General features: G+C 37.4%; 1 protein-coding gene and 1 long non-coding RNA gene across 3 annotated transcripts in view; one reads left to right on the forward strand and one right to left on the reverse strand.

Annotated features, from left to right (window-relative positions):
• anxa6 (annexin A6) overlaps positions 1–16,843 on the reverse strand; it is a 36,059-nt gene extending 19,216 nt beyond the window's left edge. The window contains exons 1-11 of one of the 2 annotated variants that reach the window (XM_083547069.1): positions 16,645–16,843; positions 13,552–13,611; positions 9,202–9,286; positions 8,391–8,485; positions 7,749–7,862; positions 3,754–3,844; positions 3,594–3,673; positions 3,406–3,462; positions 1,403–1,496; positions 1,224–1,319; positions 877–935 (exon numbers count right to left, since the gene is read on the reverse strand). In XM_083547069.1, coding sequence (XP_083403195.1) covers positions 877–935; positions 1,224–1,319; positions 1,403–1,496; positions 3,406–3,462; positions 3,594–3,673; positions 3,754–3,844; positions 7,749–7,862; positions 8,391–8,485; positions 9,202–9,286; positions 13,552–13,560 — 780 coding nt within the window. In that variant the 5' untranslated portion in view covers positions 13,561–13,611; positions 16,645–16,843. The remainder of the gene's footprint in view (positions 1–876; positions 936–1,223; positions 1,320–1,402; positions 1,497–3,405; positions 3,463–3,593; positions 3,674–3,753; positions 3,845–7,748; positions 7,863–8,390; positions 8,486–9,201; positions 9,287–13,551; positions 13,612–16,644) is intronic. The other variant, XM_083547070.1, reaches the window with a different exon arrangement.
• LOC310729191 overlaps positions 1–19,046 on the forward strand; it is a 49,311-nt gene extending 30,265 nt beyond the window's left edge. The window contains exon 3 of the long non-coding RNA XR_014534487.1: positions 18,793–19,046. This is a non-coding gene — a long non-coding RNA (uncharacterized lncRNA). The remainder of the gene's footprint in view (positions 1–18,792) is intronic.
• The last annotated feature ends 3,036 nt before the right edge of the window (positions 19,047–22,082 follow it).

A 22,082-nucleotide genomic window follows, 5' to 3' on the forward strand; every position in this document is an offset into this window, starting at 1 on the left:
GGGTCACCAACGTGGTGCCTGCGGGCACCAGGTCGCCCGCAAGGACCACATGAGTAGCCTGCAGGCCTTTTCTAAAAATAGCTGTTTCCTACTTTGTTAAATCATTGTTGATAATTATCATGAGAAATCATTAACATGATCCGTGTCTTCACATAGATGAACATCATTAATTATTAATAATAACATATAATAAAAGGAAAATTGAGCAAATTTGTTATTTTAGATTAAACTGAAAACTGTGTGTATCAAACTGGTAGCCCTTCACATTAATCGCTACCCAAGAAGGAGCTCTCAGTTTCAAAAAGGTTGGTGACCCCTGGTCTAGACGATATATGAAAGTAAATAATGACGAACGAAGGAATAATATGAATGGAAATAAACTCTACACGGAAAAATACAATACGTACAATGGTCATGAAAAGTGCAATAAAGGAGAATAATTACATTTGATCATTTCAATAAATATAGCATTGTATTTGTTGGTTTTGATGAACGAAATTTAAAGCAGCACTAAAGAAGAGTCACTAAAATGTCTTCCCATCACTACATCTTTGAGCCTACGTTCAATAAGAGTAAAAAATGTTCTGAAGTACTTTAACTAAGACTTTTACTTTAACTTTTGAATGGAATAAGTTTTTGTTTTGAAGTATAAGTTCTTAATCAAGTCTGATTTTCAGGCACTTATTAGTCTAATCTAATAAACCAATATAGAGAGAGTGCTGATGTTTCGTGTCAACGTTTCTTTCAGGAGATTTATTTATTTTATTTTGTATTTTTTTGGAACGAGTCCCTAACAGCGGAACACTGTGTGTGTTATTGACACGTTGCTGCTGTGGAAAGGGAAAAAAGCAAATGCTGTTGTGGCTCGTGACTTACCTTCATGGATTTGTAGAGGCGCTTGGCAAAGAACATGGGCCGGCTACGGACACACTCCACTGAGAGAGAGAGACAATGCAGATTCAGGTCAGTCCTGCTCATATTTTATGTGTGTGTTTTTACATGTGTGTGTGTATCGTTGTATAATCTTTGAAATGACCCTTCATGATGTTATGTTGTTTCATATCCGTATGGCAGGGACATAATGAAGGACTTTATAGGAGACACGTGAGGACACTTTAAGAAGCTTTGCTCCAGGCATCGGAGCATCACTTATAATAGTGTGTGTATGTGTGTGTGTGTATGAAGATCTAGTGGAAAAAGAGAAGGAGGAGGAGGAAACGTACCCACAGACAGCATCAGCCTCTCGAAGTCCCCTGACAGCTCGCTCTTAATGCTGTCCTCAATGGACCTCTCGGTGAGCTCCAGATATTTATCGAACACTGCGGGGAGACGACACAAGTGTCACGTTTCATATTTTTCAGGAAGAAAAAAAGAGCTTGCAGTATAAACGTGAGACAGTCACCCAGCTGCAGGTGAGTCGCACTCCGGTTGCCCAAGAGCATGATGAAGATGGCCTCGTCCGTCCCCCATTTCTCCTCCCCGGCTGCGTATAGGTGCTGTATGCACATATGAAGATGCGCGCACACACACACACACACACACACACACACACACACAAACACACACACACACACACACACACACACACACACACAATGAGTATGATATATATAATAATAAGGATGATGGTGATGATGATATGTTTTTGAGACAAGGTGAGGGATCATCATCATCACCACCACCATCATCATCATCACTATCATCTTTATCACCACCACCTGCTCCATACCCCTCCTGTCCTCTACATCTGCATCCTCCAAACCAACTACCTGCATGTCTTCCATCACCACATCCATAAACCTCCTCCTTGGTCTTCCTCTTTTTCCTCTTTCCTCCTTCCTGGCGGCTCCATCCTCAGCATTCTCCTACTGATATACCCCATGTCCCTCCTCTGCACATGTCCAAACTATCTCAATCTCACCTCCCTCACCTTGTTTGCAAAACGTCCTACATGCGCTGTCCCTCTAATAAACTCATTTCTAATCCTGTCCATCGTCCTCACTCCCAACGAAAACCTCAACATCTTCAGCTCTGCTACCTCCAGCGCCACCTCCTGTCTTTTACTCAATGTCACTGTCTCTAATCCATACAACATCTCAGGTCTCACCACAGTCCTATAAACTTTTCCTTTCCCTTCAGACACCCTACTATCACAAATCACTCCTGCTATCACTCTTCTCCACCCACTCCACCCTGCCTGCAGTCTTTTCTTCACTTCTCTAACACACTCTCCATTCATCATAGTCCATGGAGACTCCTGTCTGATCTCGTCCTTTAACCTGTCCATCAACACTGCAAACAGAAAAGGGCTCAGAGCCAATCCTTGATGCAATCTTGAACCAGTCTGTGGTTCCCACTGCACACTTCACTCCTGTCACACTGTCCTCATACATGTCCTGCACCACCCTCACATCTCTGACACACCTCACTTACTCATACAATACCACAACTCCTCTCTTGGCACCCCGCACTGGTTTGCGCAACCGTAACAGCTGGGTTGAGAATGATAAGTATACTAAGGATAATAATGAAGGTGATGATGATAATGGTGATGATGATGAGAATGATAAGTATGATAAGAATAAGAATAAAGATCAAGATGGTGCGGTGATGATGATGATGATGGTGATGATCATGATCGTGGTGGTGATGAGTATGATAAGGATAATAATAATGATGATGACGATGATGACGAGAATGATGGGGATAATAAGAATAATAATGAAGATGATTATGGTGTGGTGGTGGTGGTGATGAGTATGATGAGTATAATAATAATGATGATGATGAGAATGATGATGGATTGGTCATGATGATGATGATGATGATGATGATGACAATGAGGATGATAAAAATGATTATGATAAGGTTAATAATGAAGATGTTGATGATGATGGATTAGTGATGATGATGGTGATGATGATGATGGTGATGATGATGATGGTGGTGATGATGATAAGTATGATGATGAGAGTAATGGGTATGATAAGGATAATAATGAAGATGATGATGATGGTGGTGTGGTGATGAGGATGATGATGATGATGGAGAGAATAATGAGTATAATAAGCATAATATTGAAGATGATGATAATGGTGTGGTGATGATGATGATGATGATGATGATGATGATGATGATGAGAATAATGAGTATGATAAGGATAATAATGAAGATGATAATGTTGGTGTGGTGATGATGATGATGGTGATGATCATGATGGTGGTGGTGATGATGGTGGTCATGATGATAAGTATGATAAGGATAATAATGAAAATTATGATGGAGTGGTGATGATGATGATGGTGATAATTATGATGGCAAAGATGGCGATGAGTATGATGATGATTATAAGAATTACACTGATGATGAAGATGATGATAATGATGCTCTACATCTACTCCTCACCTGCGCATCTTCTTCCACCAGATCTTCATAAACCACACCATCTTCATCTCTGCCACCCTGATGAGATAGGAAAATTGTTACTCTCACACACACACACACACACACACACACACACACACACACACACACACACACACACACACACACACACACTCTCTTACACACTATTACAAGTGAAGCTCTAATACCTGGAGCAAAGCCACCAGCATCTTCTTAAAGTGTCCTGATGTGTCTTCTATTATGTCCTCCTCCATGTCCCTGCCATACGCTGGATATGACACAACACAACACAACATGAAGCATCATTTCAAAAGGTGTACAACAATAAACACACGCCTTAAAACTCACCATCTTTGTACGCCGCCACCATGCTGTGGATTTGCTCGTTCGTTCTCGAGGCGAGCAATTCGATCAGGCATCTCTCGTTAGTGCCGGCTCCCTGTAACCAGGGAACACATATCGTTAATATATTTAACTCAAAAAAAGTGTCACAACTCAAACAGGCCACAGGAAGAGAATCATCATCATCATACTGTAACTGTGTCACGGCCTTGCGCTAGTAATTGTTTCTCGTTGTGAAGCGTTATAAGCCTCTATAAGCCGTAATGCTGTTAGCGCTAAGCGAGCGGCGTCACAAAGGGCCAGTCAGAGTGCAGCTCAGTGAATATAAAGTATATATATATATATATATATATATATATATATATATATATATATATATATATATATATATATATATATATATATATATATATATACAGTATTTATATATAGTTTATGCCTATTAAATGTGTGGAAACACATAGTCTTTTATGGGTTTTGAGAGTCAAATGAATGTTCCTTTTGTTTTTTTCTTTGAAAACATCATCACGTAGCATGATTAACAGCTTTACACACTCTCTGCATCCAGAAAGTTCATTTCTCTAAACATTCTCTTTGCTGACACAGAGAGAGAGAGAGAAAGAGAGAGAGAGAGAGAGAGAGAGAGAGAGAGAGAGAGAGAGAGAGAGAGAGAGGGGGGGGGGGGGGGGGGGGGGGTCATCTTGTGATCCAGTTCATTCCAGAGAAGTTCAACAGGATTTAGGTGCGGTGACTGGGCAGGTTGTTCCATGATAGATATCACTCCAGACGACTCTTTGCTCTTTAAACAACGCTTATAGAGCTCGGATGTATGCTTCGGCTCGTCGTCTTGTAGGTTCCAATGAGCCACAGTCCAAACGGCAGTGTGGAATGGTTGCCATGTTGGTTCCTTTCACCTGGAATAAGTCTCCAAACTCTCCCGCTCTAAAAAAAACCCCAAACCATTAAGCTTCCGCCTCCGTGTTTGACTGTGGGGGTGCGGCAGTCTGATAACATCATCTCTACCCTTCTCTGTTTTTCTGTTAAAGACAAAAATGTCAAATTTGGACTAAACAGAACTTTTTTCCACTGTTTCATTCACTGTCCAATTCTTGTCTGTTTTTGCTTCTAGTTTGTTGCATAGAAACTAAAAGTACATGCATGTGTCTCAAAAACCATAAACAGGTAGTGAGGTAGGTTACTGTTAAAAATCAATGAACTCTGGATCAGAAGGTCACCAATTCAAATCCCAGCCCCACCAAGCTGCTCTACCAGGCCCTTGAGCAAGGCCCTTAGCCCTCAACTGCTGTTTAGTCCCTCTGGATAAAGGTACCTGCCAAATGCTATAAATGTAGGTGTTTCAACACTTTTCACAGAATCTATATGAGTGTGTGTTTTTTATAATGTCTAATTTGATCTATATTTTATATATACATTTTAAATATACATCCATGGATATTGACAGATTGATTTATCTATCTATTGAGACAATAATGTTACTGTCAGTATCTATAGAAAACATTTAGAAAGGGTTATTAAGAGTCAGAAAAAACCCTATAAATGTCTTTGAGGTCTGAATCGATACATGAGGTGAACAATGGTGTGTTAAGAACAATAACGAAACCAGATATCAAAATGCATTTAGCATCCTCACTGCGTCTGTCACTTACCGAACCCTAAAGGCAGCATTAACGGAGCAGATACACAGAGAAAGCAGTCAGTAACACACACACACACACACTAACACACACAATAGCAAACACAAACACATTAATAGAATATTGAGCTATTACAGAAAAAAAACATGATGAAAAAAAATGACAAAGTATACAATATGCTGAATAAGCAAGATTCTCATTATGATCTGTTTGAAGGCCTAACCCTGAGAAATTTATATAATTATAATATATAATGTATAATGTATAATAATTACACAAAAGACACTGAAACTCACAGCATGGAAAACAGAAAAAAACACACTGGATTATAAATCTACATTTATTTAGTTTCATATACCCTAAAGGGGACTTCTATTGTAGAGGACACACTTATTTAATTTGTATCTAAGAGGCACTTCAGTGTGTCTATTCAAGTGTGGAGGGCACATTATTAAAATTTGTCTACCCTAAGAGGCACTTTACTGCGTCTTACCTATTGAGCAGGGCACTCGATTACATTTTATCTACCTTAAAGGACATTTTATTACATTGTATATTCCCTAAGAGGCACTTCAGTGTTTTATCTATTGTAGACAACACATTTTATTACATTTATCTACCCTAAGAGGCACTTCAGTGTTTTATCTATTGTAGACAACACATTTTATTACATTTATCTACCCTAAGGGGCACTTCAGTGTTTTATCTATTGTAAACAACACATTTTATCACATTTTATCTACCCTAAGAGGCACTTCAGTGTTTCATCTATTGTAGACAACACATTTTATTACATTTATCTACCCTAAGAGGCACTTCAGTGTTTCATCTATTGTATACAACACATTTTATTACATTTTATCTACCCTAAGAGGCACTTCAGTGTTGTATCTATTGTAGACAACACATTTTATTACATTTATCTACCCTAAGAGGCACTTCAGTGTTTCATCTATTGTAGACAACACATTTTATTACATTGTATCTACCCTAAGAGGCACTTCAGTGTTTTATCTAATGTAGACAACACATTTTATCACATTTTATCTACCCTAAGAGGCACTTCAGTGTTTCATCTATTGTAGACAACACATTTTATTACATTGTATCTACCCTAAGAGGCACTTCAGTGTTTTATCTATTGAGGAGGGTACTTTATTTCTTTTTATCTATTTTAAAGGACACTTTATTATGTTCTATCTACCCTAAAGGGCAATTCAATGTGCCTGATCTATTTTAGCGTACACTTTATTAAGTTTTATCTACCCTAAAATGATCTTTAGTGTGTCTTTTTTTATTGTATAGAGCACTTTATTAAGTTTTATCTACCCAAAGGAGGCACTTTATTGTGTCTTATCTATTGTAGAGGATACTTTGATAAGTTTTATCTACCCAAAGGAGGCACTTTATCATGTCTTAACTATTGTGGAAGACACTTTGATGTTATATCTACCCTGAGGGGCACTTCACTGTGTCTTTTTAATTGTAGAGGGCGCAAAGGTTTATATAATTTGAGGAACATTATAGTGTGTCATCTATTGTGGATGACACATTTTATTACATTTTATCTACTTTATTTGACCGTATCTATTATAGAGGGCACTTTTTAAGTTTTAGCTACAATAAAGGGGCATTTTAGTGCCTGTCATCTATTTTAGAAGACACTTTATCAGGTTTTACCTACTGTAGAGAGCACTTGATTATGTTTATATACCCCTAGGCATGTATGTATGGAGCACTTAATCAAATTTCATCTACCACAGAGATAATTTTTTATCATTCTATATCTACACATTATTAAGTTTGATCTAGCCTAGAGGGCATTTTAAAATATTTTTTTCTAATCTAAAGGGCACTTTATTGTGTCTTATCTATTGTAGGGAGCAATGCATTGTGTTTTATCTACATGAGCACCTTTCCATGTTTTATCTACCCTATAGGGCATTTTTCCTGCATTTGTAGACTATATAATTTCAGATTCCGAAGCCCATTATTAATTAACAATACAGAATAAGCTTTATCATGTTTTATTTATTCTATGCATCCTCTAGAGAACATTTTATCATGTTTTATCTAACCTTGGGGCATCTTACCATGTTGTACCTACCCTAGAGGGCATTTGATCTGGTGTTATTTACCCCTCAAAGGGCATTTTGAAGCTTTGGCACACAACTAGTTTAAAAAGAAAAAAGTTAAAAAATATGTCGTTCATTTCATCAATATTGCCATAAACACAAGCCAAACCATGAAATGCACGGCATGCAGAAACTCTTAGCAGCTCCTAGCGCTCACGATGCTGTCCATGGATTTCAGTCTTAGTTGTGTACATTCATATATTCGTCCTACCTTGATAGCGTCCTTGATTTCTTTCGCATCGTGATACGCCGGGGGTCTCATTAAACTCACAATCAGACGCTCAAACTTGCCCGTCAGTTCGTACTTCAGATCTTCGATTAAATCCTTGTAGCAACAATAAGTGGATAAAAAAACTGATTTTTGTGCAAATGTAAGCAAATTATTTATTTATTCAATTGTTTGCTTGTTAGTTTGTTACAAAAGAGGACATTTTTAGCTACCTAATCAGGTACGTTATTATTTTTTATTTTCTTTATAGACAAAATATGTTTTATTAACTGTATAAACACCTTTTTAGCCAAGAAAGCTATTTCTCCACCCTAGAGAGCATTTTATTGTAATAACTATTATGTATAAATAATACTATAAACATTTATCATATAATTTATTTTTTACTGGAAAAAGAAATAAGTTAAGATTTATACACTTTAAAGCATTCAAGTAAGTTATTTATATATAAAAAAAATGCAGAAAATTTCTACATTTACTGCAGTTACATATGAACATACAAATAAGACATAATTTATTTCCAAACACACAAAAACCTGCCTGTAACACTGTGTATAAAGGACACATTGTGCATAAAGCATTATTGATCTAATAGGCTTTTTATGGCTGGAGATGATCCAGTACCTTGCCGTAGAGTGTTTTGTAGGCACCGCAGATGTCTTGTCTCTGAGCGTTTCTTCTTGAGGTGACCAGGTCCAAAATGGCCTCCTTGTCACTTCCTGAGAATGGGAATGTTGAGTTTGTATGACATTTTATCTTAAATGATCTTTTTCTTAAATCATTACAACTTTCTCTCCTTTGTCTCTCCTTTTTCTCAGTTGCTTTGAAACATTTCTCAGATCTGAAATGAAATTCTCAAAACTACTTGTTCAACCTCCACATCATTTAGTCGTTGCTTTGATCAAATTTCGAACGCTTTTGTACATTCATTTAATTAATTGTGTACAGTTTTCTTCTGTTTCCTTCATCATCAGTTGTTTATGTTGATCAAAATATATTATACTGGTTTCACATAAATAGTCAAAACCCCCCAAAAATCTCGGCATCGGTTCATCGAAGGCAAAATGGTTAAACCAGTTGTCAGAATCTGTCATCAAAAATTTCTATCAAAATTATTTTGTTGTAAATGTGTTGAATTAATGAATTGTGCAGATCTTAACTGTCACCAATGAAGGTGAGTGAAAAGCATCAGATCAACCAATAATCAACTAGTTCTCTGAAACAGGTCAAAGGTGAATCTCGTGAAACTTCAAATGGCGACAAACAGAACAAAACAGAACTATAATAATCTCTGGAGTATTCGTTCAAAAAGACCGCATGAGTGGTCTTTCCTCAGTGCTGGGATCTGACTTCACAAGCTTACATCACCGTCATGGCACCTTATACAGATCCGGCACTGAAATGGAGAAATAAAGAATCATGCACGAATCCTCACCAAAGCCTTTCATGGCATTGTAGAGAGCTTCAGCATCGCTGTTAGCATCGAAGTCTGGGAAATCTTTCACTGTGCCTCGAAATCCCTGGAACAGGAAGAGTAAAATTACAATTGGGATAAATGGGGAGCCGATCGGGTTCTGTAGTATTAAAAATCAGAGACGATAGGAGAAACCCTTTATTCAGTAGACAGAATGCAGGACAAAGAGAAAGACAGAAAGAAAACAGCTGCAAATAAAACACTGATAATATAAACATAATCAAGTAGCAGACTGTTGTCTAGACGCTGTAGAGCACATCAGCAAACTGAACCATATACGTCTAAATACTGTAGCAGCTCCAGTAAATGTATGTAGGGGAAAAATGTGGCTGAAAAAATGTGGCCTGATGAAAAATCCATTTTCATCAGGTTTTTCTGCAGGAGATCCTCTGTCGCTCTTCATCCATTCACTTTTTTTGTGCAAAAAAAAAAAATAGGCTTGTTTCAATAGATACGGTTTAAATGAACAGAAAAGCTTTATTCTCCTTCTGTCCAAGCAAAAATACGAAGCCGTATCTTCTCTGTTCAGAGTTTAAGGCGCCTTACCAAAAGCGGTAACGTGAATTTGCACTAAAATAAAATTGCTCAGTGTTTCCTCGCACACAGATCAATACTCAATAATGCAGATGCTTTGCATGAGGCAGCAACTTGAACACACACACAAGCAATGTGTCCCACACAGAAGTCATCAACAATGAGACAGTGTCATGCGACACTATTTAGCATCTCAACACAAAGCACTGTTTTCAGGACAGATGTTACTGGATTCATTTGTGAGCTGTAAGAGCGAGAGAGAGGAGTAATATGAGCTGCAAGTGACACGAGATACACTGAAGCAGTCAAATGACTAAATACAAAACACTTCAGGTCATATGGAAGCTGGTCAAATAGATAGATATATGGATGGATGGATGGATGGATGGATGGATGGATGGATGGATGGATGGATGGATGGATAGATAGATAGATAGATAGATAGATAGATAGATAGATAGATAGATAGATAGATAGATAGATAGATAGATAGATAGATAGATAGATAGATAGACAGACAGACAGACAGACAGACAGACAGACAGACAGACAGACAGACAGACAGACAGACAGACAGACAGACAGATAGATAGATAGATAGATAGATAGATAGATAGATTGCATTTGATATCGGGATTGATGAACACATACAGATAGATAAAACAGATGGACATATAAATAGATAGATAGACAGACAGCAGACTGTAACTGCAGCCAGGGGGTGAATACTTATGCAAACGACAGTCGTCTGGTTTTATGGTTAGTTAACCTTTGCAAAATATTTTACTTGCAAATGTTGGACATGCTGCATAATGTGAATCAGTCCGTATCAGTTCCTGCTTATAATGCAGCAAAATGTGGAAAAGTTTAAAAAAATAAAAATAAAAAAGGGGGTCAATACTTTTGCACTGGGACATAGTTGAAAATTCCCATGATACATATTTTTTTTATATCGTAGCCACTCCTAAAAAACTCCATGAGACATGCCAGGCATGCGTGCAGTGAATGTCCAGCAAACAGCTGACACCTGTCCGGGTCTACAGCTGCCCCATGGCCTCAACATGTAATGTGTGTGTGTGTGTGTGTGTGTGTGTGTGTGTGTGTGTGTGTGTGTGTGTGTGTGTGTGTGTGTGTGTGTGTCTGTGTGTGTGTGTGTGTGTGTGGGTTTCTCCTTACTCATACAGCCACCTTTACCATGTAACAAAATCCTCTTTTCATCAGGCAGAACACAAACTCTATATATGAGTGCATTTCTGTATTTCTTTTCTTCCACTTCCCGTATCATTCGTGTCTGAGAAGGTTTTTTTCCGCCTGGAAAAATGCCCGAGAGACAGAGACCTCCGCCTTCCAGCCATACAATCTATCTGTCAAAGACCATTTTCCAAAAGACAGCTGTGAGGGAGGGACATTCGGCCCATTGGAGCCCTTGGCAACAGTAAACAAACATCCCACCCCACGCACACAAGATAAAGCAGGAGGAAAAATAAACATGTAAAAGACCAGTGATGTAAATGTACTGGGTCTGTCTGACAGAATGTTTAACGTTTAAAGTCTCAGGCCCCTTTTTTTTCACGAGTGGCTCATGAAAAAATGGCCATTTTTTAGTTCATTCACTCTTAAAATATATTTGGAACAACATGAAGTTCAAAAGGAGGTGTTGAATTTCCTAAAGATCGTAAGGATACAAAGCAAAGCTTCGTATTGTATTGTTGTATTGTTATAATGTATCACATGTGGAACATCGTTTCGTACTGTACTGAAACATATCATACCGCCTCGGTTTGTTTCTTATCATATCGTTTCATATCATATCACATAATATTGTATCATATCATATCGTATCAAATCTGAAAAATCATATCGTATCAAATCTCTCTTTTAGTTATGCTGCCATAGCGGGTTTTGCTGTATTTCCCAACTAAACAGTGTCCTTAACTTTTGTACAACAATAAAGATACATAATAATCCATATCCTTCTCTTCTTGTCATCTCTCTCTCTCTCTCTCTCTCTCTCTCTCTCTCGGTTGAGTTAAACATACTCCTGAGGCACCAGTGACCACTGTTCCTATCCCTCTCCTCAGATCTGCCCACTTCATTCCAGCCTGCCTCTGGATGGTCTTCTCTTCGATTGGAGGCAACTCTGTGCAGCTGGAGATGAAATCTTTCTCATCAACGCCCAGGGGATCCATAAAAAATTACGGATTAACACAGGAGCTTTGAGGATGAATTTAGACTGTAGTTAATGTCCACAGTCCACTACACTGACTCAGGACTACAGTTTGCTCTAGATCTGATCACCATCACTGCACCTCAACATCGTTTATCTGTAATAAATGAACATTCAGTGCAACCCAGATGAGGATGGGTTCCCTCTTGAGTCTGGTTCCTATCAAGGTTTCTTCCTTATGCCGTCTCAGGGAGTTTTTCCTTCACCACAGTCGCCATTGACTCACTCATCAGGGACAAACTCACACTTATAAAGAACATCTTATTGATTCTTTATTACCACATTATCTGCTTTGAGACAATGTTCGTTGTTAAAATGATAACTATACAAATAAAAATGTATTGAATTGAATCATATCGTATGGTTTCATATTGTATTGTATCATGTTGTATTATATCAAATCAAATTGTTTCATATCGTAATATATGATACAACATATACTGTATATCATATAATATCATATCATTTAACATTGTATCATGCTGTATCATATCAAATCGTATCATTCCATATTGTGTCATATTGAAGCGGATTTTATCATCCCATATTGTATCACTTAAAATCGTATCGTATCATATCATATAAAATCTTATAGTATCGCTTCATGTTGTATCATATCAAATCGTATCGTATCGTACCCTAGAGTATCATAATCATCTTCAATCATTTTTATCCGATTGTATTCTTTCATAACAAAGTGTACTGTATCATATCGTATCATATCAAAACATATCTCAAATCGCATCGCATCTTATCGCCAGATAATATCGTATCGGAACTTATATCAAAACTCATAGTATCTTATATCAAACAGCATCATATCAAATCATATCGTAGATCAGATGTATCGTATCGTATCATATGGAAACGTATCGCATCATATCGCTCTGTCTATAGAAACTTCTCATAATGTATCCTTTTGTAACTCAGTACCACCTTATCATATCAAATCGTATCGTATCGTATCGTTAAGTATTGCATTGTAACAGAGTTAGAAGTGTCTGCATCCCATTACAAATATTTCATCAGGACAGAAGAGTTTATAGAAATATATAGAATATTATAGAAAAATCTCAAAACTTTCCTGTATGTTTAGCAGTTTTAAACATAACTATAAATAAATTTAAAACAATTTAAAATACAGCTAAATATATGCTTTTTTTACCAACACACTCAAGGGTATTACTCTTTAATAAAAATAAAAAAAAACATGACATAAACCATGAAGTTTTCATGAAGAAAGCATGTGAAAGTTCTTGACTTCAGTGTGTGATTTGTGTGATGCACATGTGTGTGTGTGTGTGTGTGTGTGTGTGTGTGTGTGTGTGTGTGTGTGTGTGTGTGTGTGTGTCTATTAGTATGTTTGTACTGTCCCGCTGCTTCCTGTCCCACTCAGTAAGAGAATCCAAGACACCGGACGCTGCATTCAGTGCAGCAGAAATGCACTGCAGTGACTCAGCAAAAATCAGCCTCAGGACCTCAGCATCATTAAAACCCTGTAAAGGTCTTGCTCATGCAAAACAGAAGGTGTGATTTTAGCTTTGCCTTACCTTGCCCATGATGTCTGTCTATTCGAAGGGTCTCCGTGGAATGATGGACTACAATTACACCTGGGGGGAAAAAAATTTCCTTCTTATTTGTTATGTAGATGTGAGGTGGAGGGTTCGGTCAAGCAGAAGGTTAGGAGAAGACATTGGTATTAAAAAGAGTTTTATCATACATGCACTAAAGATCTTCTTTGTGAACATCCCATTCTACATTTAGTCAAGATAGTCAAGTATTAGAACATGTGTTGCAGTTAAAATAAGCTCCACTCTTCTGGGAAAGAGAGATTAGTGGAGATTCATTCATCCACAATGGTGTTAGTAAAGTCCTGGGGTGCAGTGTTCACATTCATCCAAAATTTGTTCCATAGCATTGGAGATCTTTATGTTGAACTTATGTAAAGCATATCTTCATGGAGCTTGTTTTGTGAACATGCTGGAACAGGTTTGGGTCTCCTAGTTTATGTTAAAATGTAATGCTACACACTCTATACAATTATGTATATCCAACTTCATGGTAACAGTTTGAAGAGAACCGTAGATAGCGGAAAAATCAGGTGTCCCGAAACATTTGTCCGTATAGCGTACGTGAAATATTTCCGTGTGAACATTTGTATCAGGCTGAAATGGACGGAATTACGGATTACAACGTTACAATTGACTCTATTTTTACCAACCAACACGAAGACGATTGATCGATTGGATGTGAACGAATGACGGCATGTCGTTCTAAAAACATCTGGCATTACGTCAAACACCTGAAGGGTTCTCGAGGCGGAATCCCACTTTTTTCCGACTACCACTGTTTACAGGGACATGGAGAGTGTAAAGCACAAAATGAGACTTCTATCCAAGATGGCTGCCATCAAAAGATCAACAGCTTTTTACAATTTTTTTCCAAATATAAAAAGCTTAGTATAGCTGACTTAGGGGGGGAAAAGTGGCTTTTGATATGAAATAATAAACATGAATGATATAAAGTTTATAGGACAAGGAAAGAGGAATTTCATGAACATGAATTTAATTCATAACTTCCTCCTTAGTAACTGCCTGGTCAGTGTCACTTTGGTTTTATTAAGCTACTAGATTGGCTCTATTTTGGGAATGCAAATTCACTGTCCATTAGAAAATAATAATTATATCATAAAATATGTTTTTTTTACTTTCACTTCATAAGTAATGGGGTTTCTGACACACAGTAATCTGTAGCTATTTGATTTTCTGAACATTCATATCTGCACTCTAATTCGACTTCAATGTTGGAATTAACAAAAAGTTTGTTTCTTTGTTTGTTCATACATTTTTTTTCCAAAATTCAATCCACACTAACCACTATAGGATCACTAATATAGTGTTTAGGTGTTTCTTCTGGTTTAGGCCACGCCCATTCACACTTAAATCCAAATAGAGATACGAGTATTTGGAGCAGGCACACGGGTGTTTTATAGAATACAGAAAATCCCAGTGTGTCATAATCCACATTACAAGTAGCACAATATTCTGAACATCAGAAGGATGAATGATCTGGTTTTGATTTCTTCACTTATCCAAACAGCTTCCAAGTCCCAGCTACGTTCTGCACAAGCGGTAAACTGTGTGCTTTTTCATTCTGAGCCTGGACTTCCCACTTTGAACAGCCAGGGTACAGCTGGAGTACATCAAGGCTCATTTATGACTCAGTCATAAGGTATTTGAACAGCAAAGTGAAATGAGAAGCTGCACGCTTAAACCCGGGGAGTGTGTTTAATCTACCCATTTACATTCACTCACCCAGTATACAGTCAGTGTACAGAAACCCCCAAAACCCTGGTGTCTGGCCTCGTCTCCACCCTACACGTAGGTGGAAAATGTCAATTGGAGGTGGGCCGAGCGGTTTTAATGCAGGGCCACGTTTTCCACAGGATACACACACACACACACACACACACACACACACACACACACACACACACACACACACACACTCCCTTAGAGATCACACAGTGTGGTTTTTGTCTCCCAAGCATGAAAGCATGATATATATATATATATATAAAGACAGTATATAGAGAGTAGATTAGATATCAGATCTCTACATTGTAGTTTCTACTGTACATACTGCTTTATCTCCATATATTTCCATCTATCTATCTATCTATCTATCTATCTATCTATCTATCTATCTATCTATCTATCTATCTATCTATCTATCTATCTATCTATCTATCTATCTATCTATCTATAGACAGACAAACACTGAATGCAGCAGGAACACAGGAACTTTAGATTCACAGACTTTCTTGCAAAATTAGGGAGGAAGTAAAGAAGTGTGTTTTACCATCATGCTATCTATTTTCTACTTTCTCTATATAGGAAATATATTTTATATAATATTCTATATCATTTAAAGTATAATTAATTTCTGGATGTGTGTAATGAGTAGCTGAAATGTAAAAATGTATACACGTGAAGAGATAAAAAAGTAAGTATATATATATATTAAGACATTGAGTTGAAAGCCATGTCCAAAAATAGACAGAGAGAGAGAGAGAGAGAGAGAGAGAGAGAGAGAGAGAGAGAGAGAGAGAGAGAGAGAGAGAGAGAGAGAGAGAGACATTTCCTCGATTGCCACACCCAGGGGTCTCAAGTCCCTTTCCCAATAATCTAGTTTTATATACAATATATTATATAGTACTGAATATAATACACTATTCAGCACTGTGTGATTATTAAATCCGATAACACTTAATACACACTACACACTTAATACACACTACACACTTAATACACACTACACACTTAATACACACTACACACTTAATACACACTTAATACACACTGAAAACAAACATGACACGCTTTATAAAATATACATCAAGCAATTAAAGTCATTTCAAGTCGTTATAAAGTTCTCTCTCTCTCTCTCTCTCTCTCTCTCTCTCTCTCTCTCTCTCTCTCTCTCTCTTTCAGGATCCCGTTATCTGCTCACGTCATGCATTTAGAAAACGCATTCAAATGCTGCAACATGCATTAAAGTTAAAACACTGGTGAAGAAATTGTGTGTGTGTGTGTGTGTGTGTGTGTGTGTGTGTGTGTGTGTGTGTGTGTGTGTTTCCTCACCTTCCTGTGTGCTTTAGCTCTTCCTTGCAGAGTCACACACACGGTTGTCTCTCTCCTGTCTCTCGCACGTTCAGAACACACACACACACCACATATACACACACACTGCACCGCCGCAGTCCGGCCCCAGAAATGAGCGACAGTAGAAACCCGCAGTTCTCCGGTGCGCTCTGCTCGGGGGCGCCTCTGACGTCATCACGGCCGCGTGTCACGCGCAGCTCCAACTTTTCTTTTTTACTTCCTATTATATTATATTATATTATATTATATTATATTATATTATATTATATTATATTATATTATATTATATTATATATTGTATTATATTATATTATATTATATTATATTATATTGTATTGTATTGTATTATATTATATTATATTATATTATATTATATTGTATTGTATTGTATTATATTATATTATATTATATTGTATTGTATTGTATTGTATTATATTATATTATAATATATTGTATTGTATTGTATTGTATTGTATTGTATTGTATTGTATTATATTATATTATATTATATTGTATTGTATTGTATTGTATTGTATTGTATTGTATTGTATTGTATTGTATTATATTATATATTGTATTGTATTGTATTGTATTGTATTGTATTGTATTGTATTGTATTGTATTGTATTATATTATATTATATTATAATATATTGTATTGTATTGTATTGTATTGTATTGTATTGTATTGTATTATATTATATTGTATTGTATTGTATTGTATTGTATTGTATTGTATTGTATTGTATTGTATTGTATTGTATTATATTATATATTGTATTGTATTGTATTGTATTGTATTGTATTGTATTGTATTGTATTATATTATATTGTATTGTATTGTATTGTATTGTATTGTATTGTATTGTATTATATTATATATTATATATTGTATTGTATTGTATTGTATTGTATTGTATTATATTATATTATATTATATTATATTATATTATATTATATTGTATTGTATTATATTATATTATATTGTATTGTATTGTATTGTATTGTATTGTATTGTATTATATTATATTATATTATATTGTATTGTATTGTATTATATTATATTATATTATATTATATTGTATTGTATTGTATTATATTATATTATTGGATGGATTGATGTTTTATTGTGTAGTGTTACTGTGTTGTGTTGTGTTGTGTTTTGTTGTGTTGTGTTGAATTACATTGCAACTGTAGTATTATTACCTAAACTAGCCCTTAATTTTCAATATATATAATATTATATAATATATATAATATGAGTTATGCTGCTTTATATCATTTATATTGCTTTGTTATGTTCTGTTATATGTTAAGGTTTGTTGTCTTATGCTGTGTTATACTGTGTTATAATGCATTATATTTTTTGTAGAAAATACTTTGATTACAGTTACACGTAATTTATTCTAAAAATACATAAATATATCATGTAAATACTGCCTCTATTGAAAAATCTTACTCATGTTTTGTATTTTTTTCCAGTACAGCTAGGTGTATGTGACTTTATTGTTGTTGTTGTTGTTGTTGTATTAAGTGTGGAAGGTGAATGTATTTAAAACTAAATCCATGAAAAGAGATTTTTGTTCAGCGAAGGAGTTCTAAATAATAGCACATATATACACACATAAATAATCATAATAATAATAATAATAATAATAATAATAATAATAATAATAATAATAATAATAATAATAATAATAATATCCCAATATGAGAATTTGGACAAAAAGGGATTTGTAGCGATTGGCCAGGCAGAGGAACCGAGCTGGGAAGGATGTGCTCTAAGTTAATGCAATAGAAGATGCATATAGAAATGTGTTGACTAGTGAGGAGAGTGTGTTGAGAAGATGGAGGGAGTATTTTGAGCAGCTGATGAGCGAGGAAAATGAGAGAGAGAGAAGGTTGGATGTAGATAGGATTAGTAAAGAGGATGTGAGAGCAGCGATTAAGAGGATGAAGCATGGAAAGTTGGTTGGACCAGATGACATACCAGTAGAAGCATGAAGATGTTTAGGAGAGATGCAGTGGAGTTTTTAACCAGGTTTGTTAAACAAGATTCTGGAAGGTGAGAAGATGCCTGAGGAATGGAGAAGGAGTGTGCTGGTACCGATCTTTAAGAATAAGGGAGATGTGCAGACCTGCAGTAACTACAGGGGAATTAAGTTGATCAGTCACATCATGAAGTTATGGGAAAGAGTAGTGGAAGCCAGGCTGAGAGAAGAGGTGACCATCTGTGAGCAACAGTATGATTTCATGCCAAGGAAGAGCACCACAGATGCATTATTTGCTTTGAGAATGTTGATGGAGCAGTATAGAGAAGGACGGTAGGAGCTGCATTGTGTGTTTGTGGATTTAGAGAAAGCGTACGACAGAGTGCAGAGAGAGGAGCTGTGGTACTGTATGAGGAAATCTGGTATGTCAGAGAAGTATGTGAGGGTGGTGCAGGACATGTATGAAGACATGAAGAAGTGTGACAGCAGTGAAATGTGCAGTAGGAGCTTGTTTAAGGTGGAGGTTGGACTGCATCAAGGATTGGCTTTAAGCCCTTTCCTGTTTGCAGTGGTAATAGACAGGTTGACAAACAAGGTCAGACAGGAGTCTCCATAGACTAGGGTTAGGTTTGATTATGATTAGGTTTGACTATGATGTTTGCGGATGATATTGTGATTTGTGGTGAGAGTAGAGAGCAGGTTGAGAAAAGCCTGGAGAGGTGAAGGAACGCGCTGGAGAGAAGGGGAATGAAAGTCAGTAGAAGTAAGACAGAGTACATGTGCGTAAATGAGAGAGAGGGCAGTGGAGGGGTGTGGTTGCAGAGAGAAGAAGTGGTAAAGGTGGAGGAGTTCAGGTATCTGTTGACCCCAGTATCTGCAAGAATGAAAGGGAACGTTTATAGGACTGTGGTGAGACCTGACCTAATCCATACAACAATGAGACCTGACCTAATCCATACAACATTATGGATTAGAGACAGTGGCATTGAGTAAAAGACAGGAGGTGGAGCTGGAGGTAGCAGAGCTGAACATGTTGAGGTTTTCATTGGGAGTGACAACGATGGACAGGATTAGAAATTAGTTTATTAGAGGGACAGCACATGTATGATGTTTTGGAGACATGGTGAGGGAGGCGAGATTGAGATGGTTTGGACATGTGCAGAGGAGGGACATGGGGTATATCAGTAGGAGAATGCTGAGGATGGAGCCACCAGGAGGGACAAAAAGGGGAAGGCCAAAGAGGAGGTTTATGGATGTGATGAAGGAAGACATGCAGGTGGTTTGTTGGAAAGAGGCAGAAGTAGAGGACAGGGGGGTATAGAGACTGATGATCTGCTGTGACGACCACTAATGGGAGAAGCCAAAAGTAGTAGAAGAAGAAGGAGAAGTAACAATAATATCCCAAAATGGCAATATATGTTGTCTTACCAACAAATAACAGGTAAAAAAAAAAACCTAATGGATAAAGATGATATTTCATTCAATTCAGTTTTGTGGCAAAAAGCCTTCCTGTGATGGCATGAGGAAGAAACCCTGAGAGGAACCAACCTCAAAAAGGGAACCCAACCTCGTTCTCGACACTGAATGTTCATTTATTACAGTTACATCATTGTTGGAAGGTGTGCAGTGATAAGACACTTAAAAGCAAAACTGTTCATGCACCTTGTGGTCCTGAGACATTGAAGCTGACTGTTGATTTTTAATTACAGTCTAAATCCATCCTCAAAGTTCTTGAGATCTTCCACTTCAACCCATGTAATCACAGGGGCATTGTCATGCTGGAACTAGTTCAGGTGAAGGGAAAATTTCATTCTCCAGCATCCTTCTATACAATTGTGTGACTCAAGGTAACATTTTAGGGAGAAACCACAGATGGCTGGAAAAGGTGTCAGGAGACCCAATACTTTTGGATGTGACAAGAGTGGTATAAGGTTGAATTTGCAGGTAATTACATAGAGGATTAACAGTCATGTGTGTGTGTGTGTGTGTGTGTGTGTGTGTGTGTGTGTGTGTGTGTGTGTGTGTGTGTGTGTGAGAGAGATTTAGCTGAGAGTGTAAAACACAGCAGCGCTTCATGTGTTGAGCCCTGACCGAGCTATTTCTGTAAGAGCACAGGGCCATTCCTGTAATACGCCAAGGAATTTAGAGCAGCACACACACACACACACACACACACACACACACACACACACACACACACACACACACACACACACACACAGAGCCAGCTCATACTTGAAACACCCACACTACCATAATCTCAATTTCCCCATAAGGTGGTCTGAGTTTTGTCAGGAACATCAGGAACTAACAGTACGTACGCTCTTCACACACACACACACACACACACACACACACACACACACACACACACACACACACACACACACACACACACTAGTTTTTCTTCTACATTTAAATTACATTTTGTAAAATTGCTTTCATGAACCATCTGATTAAAAATTCTAATAAAATGTAGAATGGTAAAAATAAAAATAAAAAAACATGGCCTACAAACATGGCCGCCATGAACTCCAACTCCCACATCTCACATGCTTCAGTCTTCTTCCTTCCTTAAATTCAAATCCGAATGCTGTTTATTACATACACGACCTACACAGTGTAGCATGCGGCGATGTCTGTTATATAAAATAGAAATATAACATCAATACACACTGTAAGGTCAAAAGTACTGGGACACCTGACCTTCACACCCATATGTGGTTCCTCCTCAAATTGTTATCACAAAGTTGAACACACAATTGTACAGGAGGTCCTTTAATGCTGTAGCATGAAATTTTTCCTTCGCTTGATCTAGGAGACCCAAACCTGTTCCAGCATGACACAAAGAAGCTCCATTAAGATTTACTGTACATGGGTTGAAGTGGAAGATCTCCTGCTATAGAGCTCAAACCCTATTGAACAACTTTGGGATTAATGTGAATGCTCACTGCATCCCAGACCTTCTCACCTCCTCACCTTCTCACCTCCTCACCTTCTTACCACCTCACCTAATTTTCTCACCTCCTCACTTTCTCACCTCACCCTCTTACCTCCTCACCTTCTCACCTCCTTACCTTCTCACCTCCTCACCTTACCCTCTCACCCTCTCACCTCCTTACCTTCTCACCTTCTCACCTCCTCACCTTCTCACCTCACCTTCTCACCTTCTCACCTCACCTTCTTACCTCCTCACCTCTTCACCTACTCAACTCCTTACCTTCTCACCTTCTCACCTCCTCACCTACTCAACTCCTTACCTTCTCACCTCCTCACCTACTCAACTCCTTACCTTCTCACCTCCTCACCTTCTTACCTCCTCACCTCCTCACCTACTCAACTCCTTACCTCCTCACCTCCTCACCTACTCAACTCCTCACCTTCTCACCTCACCTTCTTACCTCCTCACCTACTCAACTCCTTACCT

Source organism: Silurus aristotelis (assembly GCF_946808225.1).
Source record: "Silurus aristotelis genome assembly, chromosome: 7".
Classification (NCBI taxonomy): domain Eukaryota; kingdom Metazoa; phylum Chordata; class Actinopteri; order Siluriformes; family Siluridae; genus Silurus; species Silurus aristotelis.